The 22,856-nt window shown below is 38.0% G+C and overlaps 1 protein-coding gene across 9 annotated transcripts in view; it reads right to left on the bottom strand.

Moving 5' to 3' along the window:
• Positions 1-20,123, bottom strand: part of LOC135255525 (hatching enzyme 1.2-like) — a 36,770-nt gene extending 16,647 nt beyond the window's left edge. The window contains exons 1-10 of one of the 9 annotated variants that reach the window (XM_064336815.1): positions 19,880-20,040; positions 19,218-19,266; positions 18,862-18,927; positions 7,775-7,840; positions 6,993-7,142; positions 6,731-6,848; positions 6,019-6,197; positions 4,662-4,743; positions 4,334-4,458; positions 1,901-2,204 (exon numbers count right to left, since the gene is read on the bottom strand). In XM_064336815.1, coding sequence (XP_064192885.1) covers positions 2,191-2,204; positions 4,334-4,458; positions 4,662-4,743; positions 6,019-6,197; positions 6,731-6,848; positions 6,993-7,142; positions 7,775-7,840; positions 18,862-18,927; positions 19,218-19,266; positions 19,880-19,948 — 918 coding nt within the window. In that variant the 5' untranslated portion in view covers positions 19,949-20,040 and the 3' untranslated portion in view covers positions 1,901-2,190. Of the gene's footprint in view, positions 1-1,900; positions 2,205-4,333; positions 4,459-4,661; positions 4,744-6,018; positions 6,198-6,730; positions 6,849-6,992; positions 7,143-7,774; positions 7,841-8,198; positions 8,248-9,032; positions 9,190-13,457; positions 13,713-14,629; positions 14,764-14,980; positions 15,063-16,064; positions 16,244-16,628; positions 16,747-17,249; positions 17,400-18,861; positions 18,928-19,217; positions 19,267-19,879 lie in introns of those variants that run through there. The other 8 variants (XM_064336818.1, XM_064336820.1, XM_064336822.1 and 5 more) reach the window with 8 other exon arrangements.
• Positions 20,124-22,856: the final 2,733 nt, after the last annotated feature.

The following is a 22,856-nucleotide window of genomic DNA, read 5'->3' as shown; positions in this document are numbered from 1 at the left end:
GTCAACTAACTTAACCACACAATGTCACAATGTTGCGCTGAGTAATACAAATGTCACAATTGCAATGCTTGCACAAGACATAACACCAGAACCACGAAGATCTCTTTCTCTCATACACCAAAAAGAGAGCATTCCAATGAACACAGCAGCCCCTCATGGAGTGAAAAGGCTGAATATTTCAAATCCATGAGTGGCTACTTAGAACTCTCCATTTAATATTTAGCTCTGAACAAGTACTGTGAGTATCCTACATTACCATGGGCATGTGGTGGTTCATGGTTTTGGTTATACACTTTGTTGTATGTCGCTCAGGATAAGAGCATCTGCCAAATGCCTGTAATGTAATGTAATGTAATGGTGTATAGCAGTATTAGGCATACCCATATGTAACTTATAGCCTACTATAGTAGGAGTGGATAAAAAGCAGTAACCTGTTTTTACAGCATCCCAGCCATAGGTGTAGAGACCGACCCAAGAAAAAGGCCAGGGAGCAGCTAGGCAGCCTCAGGAGGATTGCTACTATATAAAACAGGGTTTTTATATCTGTGATCCCAGCTTTGCTTTGTGTTTTATTGGTTTTAAACATTCTTACACGTTAAAAAGTAATCAACTCAAAAGTCCACATGCAAAACATCACCTTGATGTTCCTTGTCTCCCATAGGACTTGTTTTATGGTGTTGATGATCCTCCGCTGATGCTGGAGCTCAGTTGTTTTCCACCCTCCTGGGTGACTGTAGGGGATGCCCTCAGCAGTCAGGGAGGACCTTGGCAGCAATCTGTTCTGGGGGACAGGAGGGACTATAAGGCTCCAGAACCTGCCTGGCCACAGTGCACTCCAAGAAGAGATGGTGTTCATGCTCTGTGTCAGTGCATCCGTGGGGACAGCACTCAGTCATAGTTTGACTCACCATGACTTTACTGACTAGGCTTACTGCATGAACTAGACTTGATGTTCATGGCTTTTGTAGCGATTGATCTGCCATAATGGGTACAAGATGGAGACTACATAAGTACGAGTTAACAAGAAACTATTTATTACAATGAAACACATCACTCAAACATCCAACATGCCAAACATGAGATGTGAAGTGCAATGCAAATGGAGTATGAATGACTGCTTGTATGTGCACCATGAGATCAGTAAGCGAGTGTTACATGGACATAAAGAAAACCAATGACAAAAAAAGGCAGACACCTGTGCACAACCACAGCTGCCCGGTTGTGTGGGGGAGAGGGGATAAAAATGAGAGCTGCCATGGAGCGGCAAACAGTCTCCCGAATAGAGGCAGGACAGGTGGAGCGATAAGGTGTCTACCGCTACTGCTCGACGCACCTGTAAATTACAAGGAAACATTGCAGCCGGCGGGGGAAGGGAGGGGCACAGAAGACAGGGTCATCACACCACGGATAACTGTTTAGTGCTTAGTGGGAATTGCACTTTAACGGGCCTGTGTTCTGTAGTTGTCCCAATGTCCTTCGGTATGCGTCTATTGTACATAGCTTTGGATAAAACCGTCTGCCAAACAAAATGTTATGTAATGATATATACCCGGCCAATGTGCAGCAACACAACACAGAAATTCACACACCGAGCACACCGGCTGCTCAGGCTCAGGCCTGCACTTATCAGCTGAGCCTTCCTGGTTGTATCCTGCCACATGATGGATTGTTTACACAGGTATACTTTAAGATAGCAGTTTGCTTGTCACTAAGAGGAAAAGGCTGATTGGCCATTATACGGTCAAACTTAGAAAGTCTGTGAATGCAACCTCTTTACCAGGAGCATTACCAAGCACTACCGCTTTCCTTGCCGTGTCCAACAGCCAGTTGCATACTGTGTTATGATAGTGTTATGATAAACAGTAGCAGTTACACCGTAAAAACCCAATGCGAGGCAACCTTTTGCAATGTAGATATGTTGCTTTATTGACAATGCAGAATTTTTTAACATACTGTAGTTCTGATGTGTAACAACATATTATCTTTTTATTTATGGCATGCACTGAGAGGTTTTAAAGAATGTTTTGATAAAGTAAGCTTACATATATATATATATATATATATAATTTTTTTTTTTTTTTTTTTAATTGCAATGAGCGTAAGCGTTATATTTCCTTTCCAAACAACAAACAAAAAAAAAAAGGAAGGAAATCTTCATTTGTGAGACGTTTGTGAGATACCAGTCTTGAATTACCCGGATCTTCCTGTTTTCATGCAGAAAAAAAGATTACAGAAACAAATGATTAATAGTGTGAATGTGAAATATGTGTCTAAAACAATGGGCCACATGCACAACACGTGTACGATCACATTTGTTTGTAAACTCAAAGAACATTTCGGCATTCATAATTTTTTTCTTATCTGTATTTGTATATGGCTGTTCCTGCATGTTAATCACATGAATAGGATTGCGCGTGAAATTTAGAAACCGCATTCATCATCTCATACACCTGGGATACTGTATGTGCAAAAACAAAGGTCTGCAGGTGTGTCATTAGTCCCATATTGGTTTTTCATAGGAACATTTTAAGCATAAGTAAGAATAATATAATAATGAGTTTTGTGAATGAGGCCCAATGTGACAATAGACATATTCACCATAATCTAAAAATATATTCATGCACCTACTCTGAAGAAGCATGGATTTCCTTTACCTATTCCCAAGTTCACTTATCAAGAAGGCAACAACATAAATTTGAATTAAGATTTTTATAAATAAGACAGTAACCCATTTGAATATAAGGTGCAATTCAAGCATAAGTGCATATACTATACCTACACGTCAATATGTGAAATACTACTTGCCCTTTCTGTAATTTGGAAATGTAAATGAATTCAGCCATTGTGGCCAGGTGATGTCACAATGCTTTCCATCTCAGCTTGTTAAGGACATTATGGAAATGTATTATCCATGAGCATATTAATCCAGAGTTGTGCGATCTTACCCAAAAAGGACCAGTGCGGGTAAAGGTTTTTGCTTTAGCCCAGCACTATGACAGCTATTTCAACTGATTAACCAATCGTGGTCTTCAGTCAAGAAATAGATAAGTAAAGACAGGTGTCTCAGTGTTGAGCTGAAACCAAATCCTGCATCCACGTTGGCACTTAACAACTTACTGACAGAACTCATATGTTGTGCATGCAAAAATGGTCTGTCATACAAAAATGTTAAAGCTACCTAGAAACCATTGTTTTGTGGTTTTCATATATAAATGTATGCAGTTTTGTTTCATGAGTAATATTACAATATACAGAGCCCTCCAACATGTTTGGGGCATAGACATTTTTGTTCTTAATTTGTCACTGCACTACACAATCTTTCATATGTGGTTAAAGTGAAGATTCTCAGCTGTTATAAAGGTGATTTTTATACATTTTGGTTTCACCATAAAGAAATTACAACCCCCCCCCCCCCCCCCACTACAAATATAATTGTGGAGTACAGAGGCAGATTCGGACAAAAACATTATGGAGGGCACTGTATATTGCTTGAATATCACTCAGTACTTACTCACTGAAAACAGCATAAAATGTTATATCTGCTTATGTAAAGGACAAAGTCCTCTCTGCTATGAAGGAGTTTGGACCTTAGGGTCATTTACACACACACACGCACAAGAATTTATTGCTATACTTGTGAGGACTTTGCATTGACTACATTAATTCTGTAACCTCTAACCCTAACCGCAACCACTACATGCCTAACCTTAACCTAATTGTAACCCTAACCCTAACCCTAAGTCCTAACCCTAAAACAGCCTCTTGAACTTGTGGGGACCAGCAAAAGGTCCCCACCTTGTGTAATTTTCCTCATCTTTCTATCCTTGTGGGGACATTTGGTTCTCACAAAGATAGTAATACATGTCCACACACACACACACACACACAAAGCCACACAAAAAATGTTTTTAAATCTTTTTTTCTTTCTTCTGGTTTTAATTATTCTATCTGTAGCCTACTTGTAGCTCTATGGCTGCTATGATTGTATTCCATTCCCTCTGCCTCCCTCTGCTGTCTGCTTTTTGAAAGCTAAAGAAACAAAAGCAGGGGTGGAAAATCCAGCGGTCAGAAATTAAAAGCCCTGCCATGTGTTTCTTCCACCAATGAACTCAGTCAGCTGATTTCACTTACTAGTTCTACCTCCTGGCTGAAAGATTTAGCTAATTAGTAAATCCAGGTGATTGGAACAAAATACTGGGGAGGATTTTTACCTTCTGAACCTGAATTTTCCCATCTTTGTGCAAAAGCAAAATGTTTTTCTTTGATTAAGGAATCCGTTTCTCAAGTTTCCTGACAGACCTTATCTCTTTTTAGTCAAGAAAATAATGCTTACCACACTCATAGAGCCTATTAATCCTCATAACGTCATAGCGACTCATTTCTATCGCTTTTCCAATTTCCACATTACTGTCTGGAATGGGCACAATAGTTGGCTGCCCATTTTTGGAGAAGGCGTCCCTGGAAATCATATTAAACGTGTTTAATATTTCATTATTTACTGACTGAATTAATGTGACTTTCATTTGTAAAAATAAGTTATGTGCATAGATTTTCAGACAGATGAACTCTAATCAATTGGTTAGAAAATAATATTCTTCTTAATTCAGTGACACTCCATCAGTGTTACGAAAACTGTCACGTTACATCATAAAATGTCTGACCTCCCATAGTGCATGACAGAGCTGTAGTCATATGGGGTCCCTAGGTTGTTGGTATGGATTTTCCTGAAATTGTACTCCTGACCTGCATGGGGAAAAAATTACAAAAAATTATTGCAGCTGTTGTCCGTATTTCTGCAAAATACTATGGTGCTGGTTTGACCTTTGTAACTACTGAGTAATGCCATGGGTGAAGACAATCGAACAATGTGGTGAATTAATATCATAAGTAGTCCCATTATAGGGCTGAGGCCCAATAAAAAACAGATGCTGCAGTGTCTCTTCTGCTTTATTTTTCTTGGATATGCAATATTTCTGTTGTGTATGGAAGGCAGCAAGTGGCACAGTGGGTAGCACTGTTGCCTCACTGTTGGTTCGAATCCCAGCTGGAGCCTTTCTGTGTGGAGTGTTGCATGTTCTTCCCAAGTTTGTGTGGGTATCCTCCCACAGTCCAAAGACTTGTAGGTTAGTTTTACTGAAGGCTATAAATTGCCCCTAAGTGTGAGTGAATGACGTGTGTGCCCTGCAGTGGACTGGCAAACTGTCCTGGGTGTATTCCTGCCTCTCGCCCAATGCCTACTGGGAAAGGCTACTGACAAGGAATAAGCAGGTATAGATGATGGGTGGATGTTGTTTTTGAAAGCAATTCAGACTCTATACAAGAGTATTGACCCTTCATTCTGGATTTTAAGCTCATTCCACACAGTTGGTTCTTAAATTCTGGGAAAATATCCAAACAATGCCTTTAGCCACAAAAAAGACCATCTGTGTTTCTGCCTACTGGACCTCTTGATTCTTTGTCCTGAATGTGGTATTATTATTGGCACTGTCCTTAGTGTCTGCTCATCCTCATGGCAAAGATTCCAATACTGAGATTCTAAAGGTTAACAACTCTTGTACTGTGTACAGCACACAATAACATACTAGCTATATGTCACCTGTTACTTTGGTATATGTTACTTGTGTGGCTGGTACAGTCCAATTAGTAATGTAGAAGCTGTAGTAAAAATTGGGCTCTATGAGTCATGCTGTCACAGTGATCATAGCACCTGGTGTTTGTCAGGACCTAAATGCTACCCCACCCAATAACAGGACTACTTTGATATTAATGCGTTGCATCAACAAATTGTCTCCATCACTGGTACAGGATTGCCACTGGTCCAGTCCAATCTATGCACTGGCTTATGTGAATCTCAATTTAACATGACTAACAGTTTGGCAGCTACAGAAAAAAAAAACCTGTTTCCTATCAGTGATTCAGGCAGCCAGGCAAATGGCAAGATTCTAGCTGCCCAGAGAGGTGTAGCTTCTAGGGACATTTCAGTTAGATCTGATAGAAGGAGAAGGTTGGAGCACACACCTTGGATGATGTTCTCAAACAGGATACGAACATGCTCATCACGATCGCTGCGTGTCTGCTCGTGGTTGAATCCTAGGGCGTGCAGGAGTTCATGCTGGACAACCCCGTGATAGATGCAGCCCTGGCGATTCAGAGACACCACCTGGCCACCACCCCGTCGGCCCACATAAGAGTAACACCTGGAATATGGTGAAATAATGACCAGTGCTTTTCATGAAAAGATGATGTACTGTATTATAATACCAGCTAGAAAATGAATAAAGTGCAGTGCAGCGAAATTTAAGGAATTTAAGGAAAAGTGTAGCTCCTTCCAAAGATTGGGATCATATTTCAAAATGAGATGTTTAATTCAGGGAGATAAATTCAGTTTGAAAAATAGTTGACACGAGTGAATTAAAACGACAAGGTCAATAATGTAGACACAAGGCAAACTATCAGAGTGATTCAGTTCATTTTGAAAAACTTCTAAAAACTTAAATAAAAGCATAGTTCCTTCCGAAGATCGGTACAATCCTTGGGATTTTACTTTATCATTACTTCATATCTTCAAAATGAGGGGTTTAACTCTGGGGGTTCCAAATTCAGTTTGGAAAATAGTGAATTAAGAGTGAATTAAAACAAAAATATCAATAATGTAGATGTGCACCCTAAAATGTGTCTGTTTGTGTTTTTGAGACAGTTGTTCATCAGAGCTGTGAATAGACAGACGTACCCTCCGCGAGACTGGATGTGCACGAAGTCTCTCTCCGTTGTGTGTGGCTTGAAACGGACGCAGGTGTAGGATGGAAAGGAGTGCAGCCCACGCTCAATGATGTATCTTTCCCGCGATGCTGTTGTAATGCAATTTGAGAACACTTCACTAGCCCTAGCCGATCTACATGAACATTATATTATAAGACAGAATATGTCTTCAGAAAGAATCAGTCCAGTTAATTTATGTGTTGAGCAACGTTACTTCTGAAGAGCTGACTTACAATACTGATTGGCGATTACATAGGGCACATAAACAGTCCCGTCTGAAGATTTTTCCCACTTGCATCCACGAGATGTGCAAGGGTCAGCATTCCCAAGATCAGCAGGAACAGCGATGTCCCCAATGACAGTTGGCTCATCCAGTTCTTGTCCTTTGGAAAAATATTTTTGAAAATGCATATAAAGCCTCTGTGATGGGAGGTCAAAACACCACATGCAGTTGTAGTTTCTAGTTGTAGTTTCTAGCTCATACTCTTAATTCATTGGCCACACGTGGACAGTACATTGACAACACACACCTTCTCAAAAATAAAATGCAATTCAATTTATTTGTCAGGCAACCTCCACATGTCCATGTCAACATTGAACCAAAGTAACAAACTCAAAGAAATATCTAAGTAATATATGACAATGTCATTTTACATTATTAAGTGGTATTTACCATTGCCTGATTTTAAACAAAATGCATAGAAGACCAATTAGACCCTCATTAAGCCCCCCCCCCCCCCAATTAGATCCTCTCATCTGTCTCCAGAAAATGTGTCAATTTTGCATCTCTTTGCAATAATAATTGTTCTTTATTACCACCCCTCTTTAGACTTTGCACTGCCCCAAAGCCCTGAAATGTCAGAGTGCATGACCCATTGCATTGACATATCTAGCAACCAGTGGATTTTTGTATTTGGATTTTTGCACAGGAGGTGTCTAGTCACAGCTATGCTTTAAATGTACCTTTTTATTTAGCCTGAAATTTTGTTCTGATTTTATATAAACACCCACTTACCCACATACTTGTTTGCTTTCTCAATTAAAGTTGAGACATCACTTTCCTCTTCTTTCAGACTGTTGTCTGTGAAAGAATTGACAGAAAATTATCAGGTTTATTGAAAAATTAAAATCAATGAAATAAACTTCATTATAGTTCAAGTTAATAATAATTCAATAGTTAAAGATAATCAAAATGATAGTGAATTAATGATAATGATATATTTCCCAATGCATAGAAGAGCCTAGGAATATAGCCACATGGTAATTTAATTCTGTACTGTAACAATGTGTTTTATTCTTGTCATCACTGTAATGTTTTGCTTTGATTGCATTTCCAATGTTTTTACCCTGTAAACTCCTACAACTGCCTTACCAAGTCAATCTCCAAAAAAAGACCTCAATCTCAATGAGACTTCCTGGTTCAAAAATAAGGAACCTACCATAGACTGGGTCCCCCTCCTCTTCAGCAGAGATGTCAGATGAACCCTGCTATATGAATAAAAATTAAAATGTTTCGGGGGCACGCAGTTGTACAGTGTTCAGTCAGATTCATTGCAGATGAGAGTTATAAACTATATATAAATTGTACATTTTGGATTTGCATGTGTATTATATATGCATGCTTAATTTGTTTGTAATATATTTTCAGAAATGCTCAACAAAAGTTTGTAATTCAGCATGTTGAGAACATGGACTGAAAATAACTGTACACCAGCTCAATGACATTAAGCTGAATACATTACATTACAGGCATTTAGCAGATGCTCTTATCCAGAAGGACTTACACAACTTATTTTTATATTGCATTTACATTGCATCCAAGTGAATATAAATTGAAGCAATGCAGGTTAAGGGTACAATGGCAGTATCCTCCCAGTATCAAACCAGTTTTGTACCCATTATACTACACTGCCACCCTACATGAATCAGGTGGTTTTGTATTTGGAGTACAACAAAAATCTGCCGGCATAATGGGTGGCAGAATGTCCTGAAATATGCTTTTGATGCAAAACAGGCACATAAATACACAGAGATCAGTCACAAAAATGATTTATTTGGCTGACACTCAAGCCAATGAGAATTTATTAGACCAAAATATAAGTGATTACAAGTGACACAAGTGCAAATAAATGTGAAAAAAGGCTAAAAGACACTCTCTCTCTCATCTAAAAATCTGTAACTGTAACATACGTGAATATAATACACATTTAAATAACATTACAGATTACAAAGATTTAATTACGTAATGATGGAAAACGGAGATTCATTCTTACCTCCAAGGGATAACAGTGCACTGCACAGAGCACAATGAAGGCAAAGGTGAACCAGAGGAGAGACGACATAATGAAGAAGTTGTGGGTCTTTGTAATTTGTCTCACTATTATATGAGCCCCACATTTTATACAGGTAGATTGGTCATGTGCTTTCAAAAAGTGCAGAAGTTCTACACATTGCCTAAGAGTGTGGCTAGCTTGAAAAGTTTCAACAGAAATAGTCCAAACTGCAAAACGTTTTTCTTTTTTTTTTAAGTTTCCTTCTTTGGATGTTGAATAAGGCAAGAAATGTCATTACAAAAAGCAGCAAACTAGACTACTTGAAATGTGCACACTGTCATTTATAGGTTTTTGAATTGTATAGTGCTGTGGAAAAGTATTTGCCCCCTTCCTTATTTCCTATTTTACTGAATATTTGTTACACTGAATGGTTTCAGACATTTGGACAAAATGTAACTGACATTAGCTTAGGCTGCAGAGGCCTGCAATACTTTCAATGTTCTTTTGGGATCTTTTGCAACTTCCTGGATGAATTGCTGTTGGATTCTTGGAGAAATTATGACAGGCGAGCCACTCCTGGGAAGATTAACCGCCTTTTCAAGTGTTCTCCATTTGAAGATAATGGTCCTCACTGTGGTTAGGTGGGGTCTCATAAATGGCTTTGTAACCCTTTCCAGACTGATATATTTCAACAATGTACGTGATTGTGGCATAGTGTACTTGTAGAACTTAAGTAGTCTCAAACTTTGTTGAGACTACTTAAATCGGAAGGTTCAATATGAGTGAGGTTTAGATTCAACAGGGTTGGCCAGAAGCAAGTGTTCAATAAGCTGAATTTAATGATCAATAAAATTAGGTTAATTCGTTTATTGTGTAACTAAAGGGGAAATTACGTGTCACATGGGGATTATGGGTGCTTTTTTCATTAAATAAATGAAATAAATAATGCACTTTCTATGTACTCAGGTACCCTTTATCTAATATTATATTTTGTCTAAAGATCTGAAACCATTCAGTGGGACAATTATGCAATAATAGAGGAAGTCAGGACGGGGGTGAATCAGGACAGGGTGGTGGGGGTGGGGGTCCTAATTTATTGTGGTTTGGGTTGTGGAGGTTGCAAAAAGGGTGTGCTGACTACAGGTAGCTGAGGCAGAACATTCAGCTGGACGTTTTTATATAAAAGTGAAATATAAAATAATAAAGCATAAAAACAATAATAAGACTGTAAGATCCAAAATCCAAAAGGTGTTAGAGATGGGCAACACCATACTGTGCAACACCTTACAAAATATCTTTGCCAAGTGACTGTTATTTGGTTTCTTGCAAAATAATGTTTTGTAACTCTTTTGTATTGTATTTAAAGACAGCCAAGCGATAAGATGTTAGAGGTAAATGTGCAAAACACTTATAAATGTCGGAAATAGCATATTCCAAAAAATGTAATGTTTGTGTCTCATTTATCAGAGGTTAATTTCAAAGTACTGTTGATATGTAAAAACCAGACATGAATTAATTATGCAATCAGTGTAGTTTTCTATTCAGTTGAAATACAGTTGAACAGTTGAAACTGCGAGAATGACATGACCTTTTATACATAGTTCCTCAATTTCAGGGCACATAAGGTAGAGACATTGATCAAACCTTAAAATAAACTGTTTGGAAGATCACTAAGAAGAAAGAAAGCACTGGTAAGCTTAGTGATTGCAAAGGGGCTGGTTGGCCAAGGAAGACCTCTACAGATTATGACTGAAAAATTATCACCATAAGGAAGAAAAAACCCCAAACACCTGCCCAACAGGTCATAAAGACTCTTCAGGAGCCTGACAGACAGGGACCCGGCAGAAATATGAGATCATAGATTTTTATGAAGTGGTAGGGCCTAATGTGAGATCCTTTCATGGGGTCAGCCCAAAATCCCTGGTGATACCCCAGTTACCTGGTATTATAACTTGGCCACTGAGTGGATGTAAGGTGAATGGTAAATGGACTGCATTTATATAGCGCTTTTATCCAAAGCACTTTACAATTGATGCCTCTCATTCACCCATTCACACATACACACTCACACACCAACGGTGAAAGGCTGCCATGCAAGGTACCAATCAGCTCGTTGGGAGCAATTAGGGGTTAGGTGTCTTGCTCAGTGACACTTCGACATGCCCAGGGCGGGGGATCGAACCGGCAACACTCTGACTGCCAGATAACCGCTCTTACCTCCTGAGCTATGTCGCCCCATCATATCTCATGTCCATCTTGTTACATGTGCAGATTGCTTGGAAAAGCTCAGAAAATAGCAAATCGCTGTACATTGGCATGTGCTTTACGTTGCAGATGTGGTTTAGCTGGCAGGCAGCAAATAGCACAAATGGCAGACTAGTCTGACCTGAAATTTCCAATGTTTTCCAAAATTTTCAAACTTGCACAGCGCAATGCAATAATGATTGACATATCCCCAGCAGCACCTCCCCTCCCGCTTCGGGGCATGGTGGGTGATAAAATTACCAAAGGACATTGGCGCGTCAAAATCAATGATGGAAATAGCATTTCACCAGTGCGATGGCTCACAATATGCAACATGTCTCTCAGATATATTGAATAGACTGACAATAAATCTAGACTTGCATTTGAAAACTGCAACTACATTTTGCTAAATTTCGGCTGTTTCAAGACCAACCTTACTATCTGCAGAAAACATACACAAAGCACAAAGCATGCAGTTTTAATACTTCAGAAACATATTCTGAGAAATAAAAGTTATTAGTAAAACTACCACTTCATGCCATACTTCATTCTAAGGAGGAAGATGATGGTCGGGAGGTCAAAGGGAAAGTGCACTAGGGATGTTTATTTCCATGAAAGATGATGTACAATTCAGGGCGACGTGAAACTGAATTCACACACTATTTTAACGGGTTACATGTTGTTTTATGGTTTGTGTAACGAAATACAAATGTAACTCTATATACATTCCACTACTATATTGCCAAGTATAACTATAGGAATATAACCATTGTTTTAATGACATTACAAAGCCCACAGTTATTCTGACTCTGAGTCTGAAACTTTGGGGTTCCGTAGGCTGTTTCACCTGCTTCAGTAGCGTGTAGACAAATCATTCAGTTCATGGCAAAAAAAATATATATAAGTAGTAGTTGTATGCATAGTTATTTATAAAGGTATTTATTTTTGTTTCATCTCATGGTTATATATAATGTAAATTGGTTTTCTTATTTTATAATTTATTGTTGTTAAATATTTATTGATTGTTTGAATTGGTTCCAATGTATTCAAAATAAAAGAAAACTGTTTTGTTTAACCATTTCAGTTCTCAGAGCATATTTCCACCAGGTACTCTGTTGATATTTCTGTGCATTATAAAGCAATGGTATGTCCTATTGACATGACCTTATGATGTGGTTACTCCATACAAACTACTCTTGCAATGTAAGGTGTATGCCTGAGGTGACAGTTTTGGTTTTGGAGATATACTCAAGGGAACACATTTTTTTATAAAAAGATTTTTTTCTCCTAAAATAGGGCTTAATAACAACGTACGATGAGAACAGGCCATTCAGCCCAACACTGCTTGTCTATTCCTACCACCAAACTGTACTTAATGCTTAATTTACCTAAAAGCTAGACAGTATCTAACACTGTATCAAGCCGGCTCTTGAATACCCCCAGTGTTTCTGCCTCCACTACATGTCCAAGCAAGCTATTCCACACATTAACCACTCTCTGTGTGAAAAAATATTTCCTAATGTCTGTGTAAAATTTACCCTTTGCCAGTTTCCATTTATGCCCCCTCATTTTGCTAACCAAACTCAACTTGAATAATTTCCTGTAGTTCACTTTGTTAATCCCTTTAATAAATTTAAAAGCCTCAATCAAATCTCCCCTAAGTTTCCTTTTACTAAGCTTGAAAAGTCCAAGCATCTCAAGCCTTTCCTCATAAAACTTATCTTTTATACCCGGAATCAATCTGGTTGCCCATCTTTGGACCTTTTCCAGAGCCTCTATATCTTTCTTGTAGTACGGTCCCCAGAACTGCACACAATACTGTAAGTGTGGTCTGACAAGGTTATTGTATAGGGTGAGTATGATCTCCTTAGATTTATACTCAATACTCCCAGCTATGTATCCCAGCATTCTGTTGGCTTTTATTTTTTTTTACTGCTACAGCACATTGCCCAGACCCTGATAGGCTTTGAGCAACTATTAGTCCCAATGTTTTTCTACATGTGCACATTCTAATTTTACAAACTAATACATATCATCTCTAGGCCTGAACTTGATATTTCCAGATAGGGACCTTTTAAATCTGGAAATAACTGAGGGTATTGAAAAAACATCAAAATCACCATAGGGCTCAGTGAGTTAAAACAGTAGCATTTACACTGTGAAAACCCAGGCAAGGCAATGTTTTGCAAGGTAAACATGCTTTATTGGCGCAGCAGAAATATTTCACTCAGGTCTGATGTTTAACAGCGCATTGTTATCCTTTTATTTATGACATACACTGAGAGGTTTTAAAGAATGCCTTGATGAAGTAAGCTATACATATATATATATTTATTTTTTTTTTATGAGCTTAAGCGTTGCATTTCCTTTCCCAAAAAAAAAAAAAAAAGGGAATCTTCTTTTGTGAGATACCAGTCTTGAATTACCCGGATCTTCCTGTTTTCGTGCAGGAAAAAGATAACAGAAACAAATGATTAATAGCGTGAATGTGAAATGTGTGTCTGAGACAGTGTGACAATAGATACATTCACCATAACATATTACTCTGAATTAATGTGGATTTAGAAAGATGGGACAGTAACCCATTAGAATATAAGGTGTGAATCAAGCATCTGTGCATATACCTACACTTCAATACGTGAACTACTACATGCCCTTTTGTGCAATTTGGAAATGTAAATGAATTCAGCCAGTGTGGCCAGGTGCTGTGACAATGCGTTCCATCTCAATTTGTTAAGGACATTACGGAAATGTATTATCTGTGAGCATATTACTTCAGGGTTGTGCAATCTTATCCGGGAAGGACTGGTGTGGGTGCAGTCATAGATAAGTAGAATCAGGTGCCTTAGTGTTAGTCTAATGCAAAAACCTGCATCCACAGCAGCCCTTTTTGGATAAGAATGGACACTCCTGTATTACTCTTAGTGACAGAACTCATATGTTGTGTGTTTGATATCTAGTTCTTAGATGATCACCTTTGAGAAACAGGTGATATAATTTGGTCTGGCAACCTTGCTGTGTGTGTTTTCTCTTCCTCTGTCGCCACTTCCCTTCACAAACACCAAAGGAATGCCTTTGGGGTAATTAGGGTCACACCAGAGGTCTCTCAAATGTATACAAGGCCCCAGACTTTTCTTCCTTGAAAGTTTTATTATTTTTTTGTCAGTGCGTGGGCCATAGACCAACTGTATGACTAAAGGATTCTGCACAAGAATGTTCATTGTGATCTGAAATTTTAATACAATTTGTGATATTTCTCTGAGGATTCTCCATCTCTGCACAAAAGCACGGAATCAATTTTTCAAGTTTCCTGGCAGTCCTTATCTCTGTTTGGTCAAGAAAATAATTCTTACCACGCTTTTTACACCCATAGAGCCTGTTAATCCTCAGAATGTCAAAGCGACTCATCTGTGTCGCTCTTCCAATTGCCACATTACTGTTTGGAATGGGGACAATGGTTGGCTGCCTGTTTCTGGAGAAGGCGTACCTGGAAATCATATTAAATGTGTCTTAATATTTCATTATTTACTGACTGCATTAATGTGTCTTTCATTTGTCAAATTCAGTTATGTGAATGAACTGTGAGATATATTTAATTAAATTAATGGATTAGACAGTAACGTTCTTCTTGATTCAGTGATAGCCCATCAGTGTTACCAAAACTGGCATTGTACATCATAGGATGTCATAAAATGATTTCTGACCTCCCATAGTGCATGACAGAGCTGTAGTCATATGGGGTCCCTAGGTTGTTGGTTTGGATTTTCCTGAAATTGTGCTCCTGACCTGCAGTAAAAAAATCAAATCAAATAAAATTAATTACAAGAAATGCTTGCAGCTGTTGAAATGCTTGCAGTGCTATGGTACTGGTTTGACCTTCCTAAATACTGAGTAATGCAATGCCATGGGTAAAGATAATCTATCAATGTGGTGAATTTATATCACTGTAGTCCCAGTATGGGGCTGAGCCCCAATAAAAACCAGATTCTGCTGTGTCTTTTGCTCTTTATTTTCCTTGGATATGCAAGATTTCTGGTGTTTATGAAAGCAATTCAGACTCCATACGAGAGTATTGGCCCTTCCTTGCCATCTGGATTTTAAGATCATTCCACACAGTTGGTTCTGACATTCTGGGAAAATATCCAAACAATGACTTTAGCCACAGAGAAGACCATCTGTGATTCTGCCTATTGGACATATCTGGATAAGTTCACTTGGTTATTTGTCTTTAGTGTGGTCTCCATTAATATCAGTGAAGCTGTACTTAGTGTCTGCACATCCCCATGGCAATTATTCCAGTATTGAGATTCTAAAGGTTTGTAACTCATACTGTGTACAGTACACAGTAACGTACACACTGTACTATATGTTACCTACTTGTGGGGCTGGTACAGTTCAACTAGTACGGTTGCGGCTGCAGTAAAAATTTGACTGTATCAGTCATGCTGTCATACAGTGATTATAGCACCTGGTGTTTGTTAGGACCGAAATGTTGCCCCACACAACAACAGGACTACTTAGATATTAATGCTTTGCATCAACAAAGTACCACCACCTCTGGCACAGGATTGCCACTGGTCCAATCCAATTTATGCATTGGCCTATGTAAGTCTCAATTTAACATGGCTAACAGTCTGGCAAGTAAAGCCAAAAAAAAAAAAAAAACCTATTTCCTTTTGGTGATCCAGATAGCCAGGCAAATCGCAAGTTTCAAGCTGCCAAGAGACATCTAACCAATGGACACATTTCAGTTTAAATCTGAGAGAAAGAAAAGGGAGAGGCACACACCTCGAATGATGTTCTGATACAAGATACGAACATGCTGATCACGATCGCTGCGTGTCTGCTCGTGGTTGAATCCTAGAGCGTGCAGGAGTTCATGTTGGACGATCTGGTGAAACACGCAGCCCTGGCGACTCAGAGACACCACCTGACCGCGACCACGTCGCCCCACAAAGGAGTAACACCTGGAATATGGTGAAATAATGACCAGTGCTTTCACGAAAAGATGATGTACTGTATTATAATACCAGCTAGAAAATGAAAAAAGTGCAGTGCATCACAAGGCAAACTATCAGAGTGATTCAGTTCATTTTGAAAAACTTCTAAAAACTTAAATAAAAGCATAGTTCCTTCCGAAGATCGGTACAATCCTTGGGATTTTATTTTATCATTACTTCATATCTTCAAAATGAGGGGTTTAACTCTGGGGGTTCCAAATTCAGTTTGGAAAATAGTGAATTAAGAGTGAATTAAAACAAAAATATCAATAATGTAGACGTGCACCCTAAAATGCGTCTGTTTGTGTTTTTGAGACAGTTGTTCATCAGAGCTGTGAATAGACAGACGTACCCTCCGCGAGACTGGATGTCCACAAAGTCTCTCTCCCTGGTACGTCGCTTGAAACGGATGCAGGTGGAGGCAGCAAAGGACTGCAGCCCTCGCTCAATGATGGACCTTTCTCGTGATGCTGTGGAAATACAATATAAGAACACTTCACTACCCATAATGCATAGCAGGTCTAAGGTGTGCAGATTTATGTAAACGTTATATTAAGGAAAACATAAAGTAAGCCTGTAATACCATCCACTTTCATTGCAAAACCTGCTGGTTACAGACAGAATGGGCCTCATTCTCAAAACTTTTCTTAAATTACTCTTTTTTTGTTCTTAAAGATGAAAGTTCTGACGAAAAACCAATATGGGATTCAGGGTACATGTGCAGACCTTTGTTTTCGTGCATGAGATGATGAATGCTGATCCTGTAAATTCTTACGTGCAATCCTGTTCATGTGATTAGCATAAGGAAACACCCACCCAGATAAGAGTAAAAATGATAAATGTCGAAATGTTCTTACACACAGTTCATGATCAAATCTGATTGTATGCATGTTTTGTAAATGAGGCCCATTCAGTCCATTTATGTGTTGATATTTTTGTGTTGAGTAATGTTATTTATGATAAGGTGACTTACAGTACTGATTGGAGATTACATAAGGCACAGAAACAAGCCCGTTTGATGATTTTTTCCACTTGCATCCGCGAGATGTGCAAGGATCAGCATTCCCAAGATCAGTAGGAATGGCAATGTCCCCAATGACAGTTGGCTCATCCAGTTCTTGTCCTTGGAAAAATATATAATAATGCATATAAAGCCACTGTGATGGGAGGTCGAAACACTATATCCAGCTGTAGAATTTCAGCTAGGTAGTAGGATGAGAAGGTGGCTGTTCACTGCTTGCATTCCTAAAGATGTGAAGTCAATCTCCTATCATAACTTGATGGAGGATATTGCAGTGATGAGATGGGCTAAGAATGTGGAATGGGCAATCTTGAGAATGAAGTGTGTGAAATATGGAAAATTTGTTTTAAAAACTTGATAGCTTACAGGTTGGAAACATATAATAACCTTTAAATGATAGTTTCTGGTGTTATTTGTTTTCATGATAAGAATATGTACATTCTATGGACATACCCTCTTTCAATTGTGATCTAGTTTAGCCAGTCAATGTGTTAAATAAGATAAGATAATATAAGATATACTTTATTGAACCCCGTGGGGTAATTTGACCTCTGCATTTGACCCATCCTAGTTACTTAGGAGCAGTGGGCAGCCACAGTACAGCGCCCGGGGACCAACTCCAGTTCTGAGGCCAGTGCCTTGGTCAAGGGCAACTGCAGGAGCGCACCTAACACGCATGTCTTTTAAATCAGAGTCATAACTATATATCCCATGGCTAATCATGAATAGCTAACCAATACTATTTCCAACACCTGGTAAAGGTAGCTTACTCCTTACTTAGCTCAGTAGCTTACTTAAGCCATCCAGCAATAGCACTTGGTCAGGCTATCTGGGTTTTTAAATACCCATTTCTAATTTAATAAAACTCAGAGGCAGCACAAAAATGAATAGAGAATTAATACGTTCATAATTAAAAAGGCGCAATACAAACATTATGCACAAACATATAATTACATATTCATTTTTTCTTGATTAAAATATTTAATTAGATAATTTATTTATTAATGTATCCATATTTTTTTATGTTTTCCTATAATATTTTCTCCCCAGTGACAAATAATGCAGCACCACAGTCATGCAGCAATATCATGGGGAGTGTAATCAAGTCTGCACTCTCCTCAATAGCTTGTAATGTGGCTACCTTTCACTGCACCACCCAACCAGTTGCCGGAAGACACTTTTTTGTGCAGCTTTAGCAAACAGACCATGAGAGCAGAATCGACCTGTGGAGGTCATTAGAGAGTGTTGAGATGCAGATCCCAACCACCCCAACTCTGGGAGATTCTAATGCCAATAGTGTGTCACCCTGTGGGGCTACCAGCCACAGTCACCATTCAATCCTGGACCTTGGGGCCCAACCATGCACTAGAGCAGTTACTTAACGGGATGAGGCACCCAGCAGCTGATATTTATGTATTTTGACAAAATATGTATTATTTGGGACTCTGGTCTCAAGAAGATTTTTTTAGGATTTTTGCACAAAAGGTGCATAAAATCTAGTCACTTCTGTGCTTTTTTCTTTCATCTGAAATTTTGGTCTTACATTATATAAATACCCACTTACCCACATACTTGTTCGCTTTCTCAAGTAAAGTTGAGATATCATTTTCCTCTTCTTTCAGACTGTTGTCTGTCAAGAATAGACAGCAAATATCATATTTGATGAAGAATTCAATAAATCAAAGAAACATAGTAGTTCAAGTTCATAATAATTCAATAATTTAAAAATATATAGTCAAAAAGGATTTCATGGTAGCGATAGATTTCAATGCACACAAAAGCCTGGGAATATAGCCATGTGATTTTAAATCTGCACTATAACAATTGTTTTATTCTTGGCATCACTGTAATGTTTTACTGTGATTGATTGCTCTCAATGAGACTTCCTGGTTTTGAAAAAGGAGAAGTATTGCAATCTACCATTGACTGGGTCCTCCTCCTGTTCAGCAGAAATGCCAGATGAAATTTGCTAGATAAATTAAAATAAAAAATGTTTTAGGGGCACGCAAATGTACAGTGTTCAGATTCATTGTAGACAACAGTTATCAACTACATATCAATTGTACATTTTGGATTTGCATGTGCATTAAACATGAATGCTTAATTTGATTCTTCTATATTAGCAGGAATGTTCAACCAAGGGATGTAATTCAGTGTGAAGGGAACTGGGACAGAAAATATCTGTAAACCAGCTCAATGAAGTTAAGCTGAATACGGTGTTTTTGTGTTTCAAGTACGACAAAAGTCTGCCAGCATAATGAGCTGAAACACAGTGTGGGTTGATAAAAGACAGATGCATAAGTACAGAGATCAGTTACATTCATTATTTATTTGGCTGACAATTTAGTCAATGCGAAATTATTAGACCTCCAAACATTAGTGATTACAAGTGAAAAAAGTCCAAAACAAGTGCAAAATAAATGTAAAAAACAGCAAAAGCAATCAGACACTGTTACTCATCTAAAAATATGTGACTCTGTAACATGCATGAATATAATATCCTTTTTTAAAAAATAAAAAAAAACATTACAGATTACAATAATTTCATTATGTAATGATGGAAAATGGAGATTCATTCTTACCTCAGAGGGGTAACAGTGCACTGCACAGAGCACCATGAAGGTGAAGGTGAACCAGAGGAGAGACGACATAATGACGACGTTGTGGGTCTTCGTAATTCGTCTCACTATTACCAGAGCCTCACAATTTATACAGGTAGACAGGTCATGTGTTTTCAAAAAGTGGAGAAGTTCTAAAAGTTGCCTAAGAGTGTGGCTAGCTTGAAAAGTTTCAACAGAAAGACTACGGACGGCAGGAAAATGGTTTTTTAAAGTTTCCTTCTTCAGATGTTGAATGAGGCAAGAAAATATCATTATAAAAAACAGTAAACTAGACAGCTTGAAATAAATGAGCTCACTGTCATTCATAGGCTTTTGCACTATACAGCAATACCAATTATTTAACAATCCTTTCCAGGTCATTCCATTTCTCCTAATTTGTCTCGTGTTGTTGCTTCCCCATTCTTCATGCCAACTCCTGTTAGAGAATTTCATGAAGGTATAATAAAAGTGCCACATTTTGTGAAATCAACTTCATCATTACAAACAATTCATCAAAACATAGATAACAATAATTTGTTTTTCTTGGTTAATATAATATAATGATAAATGGCAATATGTCATTTTTTTTTTAATCAGATGTATTTTTTCTATATTTTACATAATTAATTACATTTATTTTAAATAATTGTAATCATTTATCCTGACCTACACTTGTTTATGTTAAATTGGTACAGTATGTCATATCATTACCATATTTCATTTTCTGCAGGGCTTTAATGTAAAATGCCATTGACATGAATTTAGAAAGGTAAAAAAAAAAAAATTTTTAAATTTGTTTTCTTACAGAAACTTTTTTTTATGGTGATGAGTTTCATGTTTGTGTCTGCTTATTCCAAATAATCACACTAGTTCACATTGAGTAAAGGCAGATCTTTCTATACAAACCATACTTACTAATGAATGAAAAATTGACATGTGACATAAGCTGCAAAATGTCACCTGTGAATTTGCCAAAATATGTCATAGGTATCTGAAATTATGCTCAGACATATCCATATTTTAGCAAAACATTACAAACTCATCCTTACATGGGAAAGTTTATTTAATTTCAACATAAATGATCAGTATTTCAAGTTATTCCCTGAGTACATTTATAAAAGCCAGGGGTAGATGGCAGGACATACTGATAGGCAGACTTTGGGACTACAGCTAACTGAAACATAAATTAGCTGACGTTTTGTGGGCCATGATTATAAGTGATAATTGTAAAAAAAAAAAAAAATTTGAATAAAAAAGAAAAAAAGCATAAGAAAGATAATATGATTGTAAGGTCCATACTCCAAAAGGCGTTAGAGATGGGGAACATCATACTGCGCAACAGCTTACACAATGTCTTTGCCAAGTGACTGTTATTTGGTTTCTTGCAAAACAATGTTTTGCAACATTTTTGTACTGAATGTAAAAGACAGCCAAGCAATACATTTTTTAGAGATAAATGTGCAATACACTTAAAAATGCAAATACTGAATGCCAAAAAATGTGTTTGTGTCTCATATATCAGAGGTTAATTTCAAACCAATGTTGATATGTAATAGCATACACAAATTAATTATGCTGTCAGTGTAGTTTTGCATGAATTCAGTTGAAATACAGTAACTACTTTGAGAATGAAATGAAATGCATGAAATATTTTACCATGCAAGACTGTATGTTTAGCCATTAATACTTGATGCCTGTACCTAGCTTGAGGTTGTGACACACAACTTCAAGACACTTTCAGTATTTTCAATCATTGGCTGTGGCACATTGGCACGCACGCATGCACACACGCACAGTGGTGCAATGACAAAAGAATGTGTGTGCATGTATGTGCATTAGATATCCACAAACTATTCACTTTTCAAATGCACACATATTCTTGAGGCAAGACATTCTGAAAAAAAAAAACTTTTTACTTTCCATTTACAGTGATCTCCATAATGTTTAGGACAGTCTTGATTTGGTTCTCTTTTTATACATCTTGCTTTCACCATGTAGAAATTACAGCAATTTTTATGCATAGACACCCCCCCCCCCCCAATTTCAGGACATGATATTTTGGATAAAAATGGCTTGAAAGGTATTTCTGATTTGTCAGGTATATTAAATTGGTTTTTTTAAGGCAGACATAAGAGACCTTTCAGTATCTAGTCTCAATTCTAAGCTCTTGATTGCCTTTGGAACCTGTTAGTGGCATTTATGAACATGAGGACCAGAGTTGTGCCAATGAATGTCAAGGAAACCATTATGAGGCTGAGAAATAAGGAAAACGAGTCAGAGACATAGGCCAAATCTTAGGCTTACAAAAAGCAACTGTTTGGAACATCATTAAGAAGAAAGAAAGCACTGGTGAGCTCGATAATTGCAAAGGGCCTGGCAGCCAAACAAGTGCTCTACATTCGATGACTGTAGAATTACCACCATAATGAAGAAAAACACCCGTCCAACCCCCCTCAGGCCACCGTGAATATGTTGGTGATAACTGTCCGCAGAACATTTCAAGAACGGAAACAACAGAGGCTGCACTGTAAGATACAAACCGTTAGTTAGCTGCAAAAACGAGATGGCTAGGTTACAGTTTGCTAAGAAGTACCTGAAAGACTGCAGAGTTCTGGAAAAAGGTGGACATATGTAGACATATGAGGCCAAAGAATCTATCAAAAATACAAAGCACGCCCCCCCCCCCCATCTGTGAAAAATGGGGGTGGGGGTGTTATAGTTTGGACATGTATGGGCCACAGGTACTGGCTCACTCGTTTTCATTCATGACGTAACTGCTCATAGCAGCAGCAGATTGAATTCTGTGTACAGAGGCATCTTATCTGCTCAAGTTCAACCAAATGCCTCCAAACTCATTGGATGATGTGTCATTGTACATCAACACAATGATCCCAAACATACTGCTAAAGCAACAAAGAAGTTTTTTTAAAGAAAAAACTGGCCAAGCAAAACAGCCTGA

Source organism: Anguilla rostrata, chromosome 5, assembly GCF_018555375.3.
Source record: "Anguilla rostrata isolate EN2019 chromosome 5, ASM1855537v3, whole genome shotgun sequence".
Classification (NCBI taxonomy): domain Eukaryota; kingdom Metazoa; phylum Chordata; class Actinopteri; order Anguilliformes; family Anguillidae; genus Anguilla; species Anguilla rostrata.
The sequence above is the reverse complement of the archived record's forward strand: the minus strand, read 5'-3'. Positions and strand labels throughout refer to the sequence as shown.